Source organism: Canis lupus, chromosome 17 (genome assembly GCF_003254725.2).
Source record: "Canis lupus dingo isolate Sandy chromosome 17, ASM325472v2, whole genome shotgun sequence".
NCBI classification, from domain to species: domain Eukaryota; kingdom Metazoa; phylum Chordata; class Mammalia; order Carnivora; family Canidae; genus Canis; species Canis lupus.
In genome coordinates this window covers 61,738,493-61,748,355 of record NC_064259.1, presented here as the reverse complement: position 1 = coordinate 61,748,355, position 9,863 = coordinate 61,738,493, and the positions used below count along the sequence as shown (strand labels likewise).

The 9,863-nt window shown below is 42.1% G+C and overlaps 1 protein-coding gene across 1 annotated transcript; it reads right to left on the bottom strand.

Annotated features, from left to right (window-relative positions):
* Window positions 1-2,556: 2,556 nt before the first annotated feature.
* Window positions 2,557-2,889, bottom strand: LOC112665029 (cornifin-like). Its single transcript, XM_025454856.1, has one exon. It carries the CDS (start codon window positions 2,887-2,889, stop codon window positions 2,557-2,559), a length of 333 nt encoding a protein of 110 aa, XP_025310641.1.
* Window positions 2,890-9,863: the final 6,974 nt, after the last annotated feature.

Below are 9,863 nucleotides of genomic sequence, written 5' to 3'. Positions count from 1 at the left end.
TGAGAAATTAAGCTGGAGTTTAGTAAAGAATAAATTAAAATATGATTGATCTAAGCACCCAGAAGTGACACTTTTTGAGTCAGAAATATGCAAGTACAGAGAACTTGCTCAATCACCACTTTCTGTCTGAGCCAGGAAGAATCTGTTCTTAAAAATTATGGAAATCATACTTCTGGTAGGATGAAGAGAAGCGAAGGTGAAGCAAACAAGGAAGAATCACAAAGAGAAACCAAATGTGCATTTTTTATCTGCACAGTCAACATGAGCCACCAGGCTGTAGGCCTAAAGCTTGCCAAGCTGTGCATAGTTTGGATCTCAATCTCTTTATACTGAAATAGTATCTGCTTTGGTAAATGGATAGCGCAATGGGGACAATTTTGCCAGGCCACAGAGGAGAAGAGCAGCCAAGGGAAGACAAGGAACTGATACAAGAAGGGGACAAATCCTCCTTTAACCCTTAATTGGCATCATCTGTCCAAGTCAGTGAACAGGATGTGGGATCCTGGGGCTTTGAGTGTGAAGAGGGTGTTGAAGTACCCAGGGTCCCTACCAGAAGATGGAGAACTGAGGTGGGGATATGTGGGGAGGAGAGAGACACCATGGTTACTCTAACAAGGATCCTCTGCCCTTGGGCTGCAGGGCCTCAGAAATGTTCTTGATGGGCAAGATATAGTTTTTCTAGTCAGAAACATCTTCACTGATTCTATATTTTTTAACATCATGGTAGAAAGCTTTAAAAACCATAAAATAACATTATATAGTGTAATGTAGAAACAGGGCTATTGAAAGAAAGAAAGAAAGAAAGAAAGAAAGAAAGAAAGAAAGAGAAAGAAAGAGAAAGAAGAAAGGAAGAAAGAAAGAAGAAAGAAAGAAAGAAAAAGAAAGAAAGAGAAAGAAGAAAGGAAGAAAGAAGAAAGAAAGAAAGAAAGAAGAAAGAAAGAAAGAAAGAAAGAAAGAAAGAAAGAAAGAAAGAAAGAAAGAAAGAAAGAAAGAAAATGAAATGAACACTCACAGGGGACATGTTAGGTGACATTTATCTCTTTTCATTCCTGACATTTTATAGCTTAGTCGCCTTGCTCTGCCATTTCATGGCTGATTATTCACCTCACTTGGATCACATATTCCCACTTGTAACTCTTTTCTTAATCACTTAATAAATAGCTTCCTCTGGATTATTTTTGGAGAGGCATGAATGTGGGTATATGTATGCTTGTGCACGTTCATGTGGTTCTGTATGTGTTCATATGAGAAGGACATGACGACTTTCCCTCCTAAAGAAGAATGCAAATTCTCCAAGGAGAGGCACTGTGTATCCTCTCATTCCTTTTCCTGGTACATATTAGGGCTGGCTGCACACAGTGGGTCCCTAGCAAAAAATAATATGATCTGAGCTATGAGGGTGGAATCTGTGTGGGTTATTCTGTGAGTGTGTGGTTACTTACAACAAATGTGCCTCCTTGTGAGTGTGTATCTGCGTGTGTTAGGCATCTGGAAGGTAAAATGAGTGGAGAAAACCAGAATATCAGGTTCACAAATGTAGGAGTAATTTTTTTTTTTAATGATAGTCACAGAGAGAGAGAGAGAGAGAGGCAGAGACATAGGCAGAGAGAGAAGCAGGCTCCATGCACCGGGAGCCTGATGTGGGATTCGATCCCGGGTCTCCAGGATCGCGCCCTGGGCCAAAGGCAGGCGCCAAACCGCTGCGCCACCCAGGGATCCCTAGGAGTAATTTTGGAGTAATAAACAGGAGCCTTATGGGCAGAGTACTATGGATGAGAGGTAGCTTGAAGAAGGCACACCGGAACTAAGGCATGACAGGCCAGTGCCAGAAGACAGCCCTGCTGCAGAACGATAACCTTTGGGTTCCATCATAAAACAGCTATTGCCATTTCAGGGATGCCCCCTAAATATAACCATGTGAACACTCATAGAAGCATATGGTATCATGATTAGATAGATAATATTTACATTAACTCCTCTGTCTATAGGTCCTACTCACTATGGTAGAATGAAGAAAGGGAAGATTTAGTCAATAATACAGTCAGGAGTGGAATTAAAAGTTATTTAATGGGAACAGAGCAGGAAAAATGCATCCTTCCAACCCAGATTGCCTCCTCAGATGAATCTTGAGGAACTGAGGATCAGCAAAGCCATTAAGGCCTGCATAATTCAGAGGCTCAGAAGACTCCTCAAAGTATGTAAGGGAAAGTGTCATAGCATATATTTTTATGATGCAAATAAGAAAGAGAAAGAAGAAAGGAAGAAAGAAAGAAGAGCAGCCAAGGGAAGACAAGGAACTGATACAAGAAGGGGACAAATCCTCCTTTAACCCTTAATTGGCATCATCTGTCCAAGTCAGTGAACAGGATGTGGGATCCTGGGGCTTTGAGTGTGAAGAGGGTGTTGAAGTACCCAGGGTCCCTACCAGATTATAAAATATATGCAATGAAGACACAAAAGCAGAAGGAGAGAAAGTAGTCAGCATCCAGTGGTCAGTTCCTCAAGAGCATGGGTCCTCAAGGGTGTAGCTCCTCAAGGTCATGGCTAAGGACCACATCATTTCTGCTTGGTCTTCTGGCCTGGAATAATGGTTGAGGGACTTGGTTCTGGTACCTTGGTGTAGCCAGGCTGAAGGACCTCAGAGTAGGCTGGCTCAGGGACCTTGATGTGGCCTGATTCAGGAATTATGGGATGGCCTGGCTCAGGATATTTAGGGTAGTTTGGTTCAGGAAGTTTGGTGTTCCCAGGTTGCGGTAACTTGGTGTCGCATGGATTCTTGGTTATGGGAACAAATGGCTCCTGAGGTGGAGGCTGGCAAGTCTGTTTCACCTGTTGCTGCTGAGGTGGGGGAGGAGGGGTGCAGGGCTGCTTCTGCTGTTGGGAACTCATGCTTCACAGGAGGCTGGACCTGCAGACAGAAAACCAACTCAGTGGTTTGGTAAAACAATGAAACCAAGTTCAATGAGTAATATGTCTTATTTCATGATCTTTCAGAAGCAAGAGACTTTCTGTTTTCATGCTTTTGAGATTGAAGGAAACTTTGGTGATTATCATACACTTTCAGGAGGAGAAGCTTATAGTGATTTACTCTGCTCTGTGGAAGTGGAATCTTCTTTTATGCTTTGGAAGGTTTTTTCATTCTACCTCTGCTTGTTCACACATGCTCACCCATTACGGCTCTCCTTTTAGATACTCTCTGCTAGATTCCAAATCATCTTCTTCACTTTGCCACAATACAAAGCTGCCTTGTTCTCTCTACTAATTGCTTTCTATGCAGTGTGTTTGCAAATTATGCTCTCTGATGGATTGTTGATTCATGGAGTAAAAAAAAAAAAAAGAATCATATCTTTTAAACATCTAAATTGCCAATACAATGCCTTCAATATTGCAAATTCTCAATAATTACTATAGGGAGTATTAAAATATCACTACAACTGCCCTGGACATGGGCTGTAGTTCATATCCTCCTGCTAACTGAACAGGTGGTCGACAGAAGCCACTCCCCTTTTTGACTCCAAGTTGCATGGCTGTAATCTGAGAAGTCAGAAAAGATCTATCAAGTCATCATAAACACAAATTGCATTGCATTTAAAGTAAATATATCCTAGCATCGCAAAGAGATCCCAATATCAATAAAATACTATCACGCAAATACTGAGAAAATCCAAGTGGAGAGACTCACTAGGCATGCAGAGAAGTTTGAGCTGACAGGCTTCTCAAGTCTGGTGGGGAGTCTCTGGCCAGCTGGCACTTTATACAGAATATGATGAGCCTTGCCTTAAGGAAGTGGGAGTTTTTAGGGCTACTCTATCTTCTTTCCAGCTTTTGTAATGAAAATCTCTGGCTTAACAATTTTTTGGCACCTACCATTTGACAATGAGGTCACCTGGGCCTGCCCTCACTGTCCATCCTTTTTGGTGAGGTTGTTATGGGTAATAGGATTCTTAGGTGGAGATGAGTTAAATCAAGTAGAAGTGCTGGGCTTCTGGGAACAGAAACAACCATGTCTCTTGGGCAGGACCCTGGTATTTAGCTCAGATTAATTCTGCTTTAGTCTTCCAAGGGAATGTGGAGATGAAGAGCAGGCACTACTGGTTCTTCTGGAAGACTATGGAAAGTTTGGCAATAAGTGAATCATCTCATGTTCTCTCTCTGTCTCAGTTGATCCAGGACTGGGACAGGACAGGAAAGGCTGAGACAGAAATGCTTCGCTCTGGTGAGACCCTTAATATACCATGTTGACCACAGGTAGTAGATATTACTGGGAATGGGCAGTCAGGGTTGATTGGATCTGTCTGACATGGTGCATAGCCCAGAAGAGTCTCCCTTTCATGGGCTCCCTCTTCTCTGGAGGCAACACAGGAACAAGACATATCTGATTTTCTGAATTCATACACCATCAACATCCTCCCATCAGGACAAGGTGAAATGGAGGTCACTAATCCAGACTTGATCTCAAACTAAAATCTCTTCTTAAGCATGACCCTTGGGAAATCCAAACATCCTTACAATTCGGATATGTGAATGGTGTCTCCCTTCCCACTGTCCTACCTCTGTGTTACCTCCCATGAACCTGAGCCCTGAGGCACAGCCACCACCATGAGTGCCTTTCATCAGTTCCCCCAAAGCCTTACTTGTGCTTTATCCTCATATGCTGTTTGGTAGGTGGAGCAAATACTAAGAAAATCCAGGTAATGGGGAGCTACTATTTTCCTTGACCAACCTGCAGATTAATAGGAGGGTAGAAGGGAGGAAGAGAGGGAATAAGAGGAAAGAGAAAGAAAATTGGATTACTTTAGAGAGATGTCTGTATATTGCTTTGACAACCATAAAGTGATTTCTTGAAAATGATTCATCTTATGATGCCTGATGGCATAGGCTAAGAAGGGGTGAGGGCTCATCATCTTTGCTGCCTGCTTCCTTCTCCACCCATGTTCTTCCCTCTCTCCTAGTATTTAACCAGTCAGCTCCCTCTGGGTTGGTGCCAGTGCCACTGTCACACCTAAGCTCTAGTCTCTAGTATCACATTAGCCATCCTCTGGGGTGAGTCTCAGTACCTCTCCTCAACCAAAATCAATATGTTAAATCCTTATCCTTTCCTCTCTTGATCCGGGGTTCCTGGATGCCACAGCATGAAACGTTTGTGGGAATTTTCAGTGCATTTGAGGAAGTGCAGGCTTGGATAGTTAATGCCTGATGGCCACATTTCCCCGTAACTGATAGATAATGTTTCTCTTTTACAAACCCAGGGAAACCCCTGGGTTTGAAAGACTATTTTTTCATATTTAATAAGTACAATGGAATGAATTTGTACATTACAAACACCTGTGATATTATCACCATAATCAAGAACACAGATATATCCAATACCTCCCATTATTTCCTTCTCTTTCTCTCTCTTCTTTGTCTCTGTCTCTCATTTTGGTGTGTGTGGTGAGAACATTTGACATGAGACCTACTCTTTTAAGTTTTAGATACACTCTACCTTAGTCTTAACTATTGGCATTACATTGTAGAGCAGATCTCTAGAATTTTTTGATCCAGTATAACTGAAACTTTCATCCACTGAGTAACAATTCCCTGTTTCCCACACTCTCTCATCCAGAAAAAAACACTATTGTATTCTCTGCTTCTAAGAATTTGATTATTTCAGGTGCCCCATACAAATGGAATCATACAGTATTTGTCCTTTGTGACTGGCTTATTTTGCTTAGCTTACTGTTCTTTAGGTTCATTCATGTTGTCACAAATGACAGGATTTCCTTCTTTGAAACCCAAGTTGTGTTCCATTTTGTGTCTACATCACATTTTCTTTATCCATTCATTTGTCGGGGGCACTTGTGGTATTTCCACATTTTGGCTGTTATGAATAGTGCTACAAGGTCATGAGAGTACAGATATCTCCTAGAGTTTCCTGCCTTGTTAATTGTCCCCATTCTCACTGGTGTGAGGTGGTATCTCATTGTGGTTTTGATTTGTATTTCCCTGATGGCAAGTGATGCAGAGCATTTTCTCATGTGCATGTTGGCCATGTCTATGTCTTCCTCTGTGAGATTTCTCTTCATGTCTTTCGCCCATTTCATGATTGGATTGTTTGTTTCTTTGCTGTTGGGTTGAACAAGTTCTTTATAGATCTTGGAAACTAGACCTTTATCTGATACGTCATTTGCAAATATCTTCTCCCATTCTGTAGGTGTCTTTTAGTTTTGTTGACTGTACACCAGTGAGAATGGGGAAAATTAACAAGGCAGGAAACATCAAATGTTGGAGAGGATACGGAGAAAAGGGAACCCTCTTGCACTGTTGGTGGGAATGTGAACTGGTGCAGCCACTCTGGAAAACTGTGTGGAGGGTCCTCAAAGAGTTAAAAATAGACCCGCCCTAAGACCCAGCAATTGCACTGCTGGGGATTTACCCCAAAGATACAGATGCAATGAAACGCCGGGACACCTGCACCCCGATGTCTATAGCAGCAATGTCCACAATAGCCAAACTGTGGAAGGAGCCTCGGTGTCCATCGAAAGATGAATGGATAAAGAAGATGTGGTTTATGTATCCAATGGAATATTCCTCAGCCATTAGAAATGACAAATACCCACCATTTGCTTCAACGTGGATGGAACTGGAGGGTATTATGCTGAGCGAAGTAAGTCAATCGGAGAAGGACAAACATTGTATGTTCTCATTCATTTGGGGAATATAAATAATAGTGAAAGGGAATATAAGGGAAGGGAGAAGAAATGGGTAGGAAATATCAGAAAGGGAGACAGAACATAAAGACTCCTAACTCTGGGAAACGAACTAGGGGTCGTGGAAGGGGAAGAGGGCGGGGGGTGGGGGTGAATGGGTGATGGGCACTGAGAGGGCACTTGATGGGATGAACACTGGGTGTTATTCTGTATGTTGGCAAATTGAACACCAATAAAAAATAAATTTATTATTTTTTAAAAAAAGAATTTAGTTCCTCAGTCATGACAGACACATTTCATGATCTCAATAATGATATGTGGCTGGTGGTTACCGTACTGGACTGCATAGATAGAGAATGTTTCCATCTCCACAGAAACGTGTATAGGATGGCATTGGAACCTGCAAGTGTGGCATGGCTAAGAATGATTCTTTCTCGTTGATTCCTAGAATATTTCACAATAACAAATTCAAGAAAGAAGTCTATTCCTTGATCTCACTTCATGGAAACTATGAATGAAACCTATTGAAAATGCCACCTCCCATTAGAAGAAGAAGCTTTGAAGGAAATGTGAGGGAGATCCTCTAAAAGGAAGAATCCTTTATGTTTGTTGTGTTTTAGTCCTGCAAGCTTTTGAGACTTTTCTTGCTTTTGTGGAGTGCACTGCAACTAGCTGGATAGAAGCAGCATCACAGGACAACACATCAGCTGTCACTGTGGACATGACTAAGGTGGGCACTGTGTGGGCGGACACTGGGGAGGTGTTGACCTAGATAAGTAGACACTGAAAAGTTAAATACTGACAATCGCAAGATGACTTCTGTGGATTTGTGTAAGGTACAGGATATTTTGGGGTCCGTGTTTCTAAGCACTGGAGGGCGCATGGTCAAGACATGCGGGTGGGATTCCAGGTGGTAGCAATAAAAGCTGCACTGCATCTGCTTTTATTTGAACTCTGGGAAGTTCAAAGGAAGCAAGTGAAGGTGTTAGTGGAGGTGAAAGAAACCAGTATTATTGGTTATCATATTATGAGCTGGGAAAGTCTCTAATCTGTGAGGATATTTTTTGATCACCTAAATCTATGATTACAATGAGTGTCTGCCTTCTTACTTGGCTTTTATTTTTCTTCTCAGCAATTTGTTCTATATCTATAAAGAGCCTCCATTCTTATGTCATCATTCAAAGAAAATTCTTTTGTGAAACAGGAAATATTGGTCAAATTCAACAAAAACTCCAGGATTCAAATTCTTTTTATTTTATTTTATTTTTTTTTAATTTATGATAGTCACAGAGAGAGAGAGAGAGAGGCAGAGACACAGGCAGAGGGAGAAGCAGGCTCCATGCACCAGGAGCCCGACGTGGGATTCGATCCCCGGTCTCCAGGGTCACGCCCTGGGCCAAAGGCAGGCGCTAAACTGCTGCGCCACCCAGGGATCCCCAGGATTCAAATTCTAAATTGTGTTCAGAAGAAATCATCATCATTATGTACCATGAAACTAAAGGTTTTTAGGAAATGATGCAGATGTTGTTCCAAGAGATCACACCCTGGTATTTGTCATGTGTTTTCTTGAAAAAAAAAAAAAAAAAACATGAATATCAAGAATTCCAACTCATCTAATTCTCTAATACAGATTGAGAATCAAATTTTAAAAGAATGACAATTATGAAGAATAGCCATTTGTAGGGTCAGGAGGCCTCTGTCATAGAGAAGTGGAACAGCCCTGTGAAAATCCTAACAGGATTGGGCAGCCTTGCTGCTGTGCCAGGCAAAGGCTCAGGACTGGAGGCCCTGCTTCACTTGGCAGTTTGAATGACACAGGCACTGAGTGTTCACAGAGCAAGTTTCAGAATTCCCCTCAAATCCACAGCATCTTCTGGTGAAGGTACAGACTATTCAACATTCTACAAGACATCAAATAAAGTCCTATCATTTGGCAGATGCCTGCTTCTGGAGAGTTGTGGGGTGGCTGGAGTGGGGCTGTTGAACATACAGCAGAAAAGAGACAGGAAGAGAAAGAGAACACAAGGAACAACATGGTGGAGAGTCAAGGACATTATGTAAGCAGACGCAGGGAGACAACTGGAAGAGAGGTTAGCATAGACACGTGGAAAAGAGTCAGACACAGCAGAAAACAGCCCCCAGTCCAGTTGAACTCCCTTAGTGAACAATCCTCATCTAAAGGAGGTTCTATTGTTTTACCTTCAGCACAAGTGGAGACTAAAGTGCTCCCAGGACAGAGGAACATGAGGGTGAGGAAACCCAGATCTATCCATGAAGGGAATCAAATGTGCATCCCTTGATCTGCACAGGTGAGATTGGGACCACACCATGCATCTACAGTCTACCAACCTGTGTGCAGTTTGTCCCTCAAATTCCTCACCTGAAAGCAGTATCCTGCCCTCTACTGTTGGTTGGGAGAATGACATTCTATTAATGAAGAGGGAAGGAGCAGAGGGAAGAGGAACTTACACCTCATTTAACCCTTGGTGGTGGCAGGTGCAAAGTCAGTGAGCAAGACTGGAGCCCTTGGCTCTGAGTGGGGAGGAGGGAGTGGTGTTCTGGGCGTTTCCCACAAAAATGATTTAGAATTGCATTGGGGTCTGTATAGAATATCATTTTTAAAAGGCTGGACTGGTACCCCCCTCTTTTCCTAGGATGTAGGATGTTGAATAGTCTATACTTACTTTTCCTTATAGGTAGCTGGCCTAAAAACTGCTGCAAGGTTTCAAGAAGATTCTGGAAAAAATTTCCTCTAGCTCATCAACACCTTGGACTGCTTTGTTTTTTTAAAACACATGAAAACAATTATGTTGTAGAATGTGTTTATTATTTATTTATTTATGTATATTTTTTTATTGGAGTTTGATTTGCCAACATATAGTATAACACCCAGTGCTCATCCCATCAAGTGCCCCCCTCAGTGCCCGTCACCCAGTCACCCCCACCCCCTGCCCACCTCCCTTTCTACCACCCCTAGTTTGTTTCCCGGAGTTAGGAGTCTCTCATGTTCTGTCTCCCTTTCTGATATTTCCCACTCATTTTCTCTCCTTTCCCCTTTAATCTCTTTCACTATTTTTTATATTTCCCGAATGAATGAAACCATGTAATGTTTCTCCTTCTCCGATTGACTTACTTCATTCAGCATAATACCCTCCAGTTCCATCCATGTTAAAG

Bases quoted from the DNA above. Each gene is read 5' to 3' on its own strand.
- LOC112665029 (XM_025454856.1), bottom strand. From the start codon at position 2,889: ATGAGTTCCCAACAGCAGAAGCAGCCCTGCACCCCTCCTCCCCCACCT.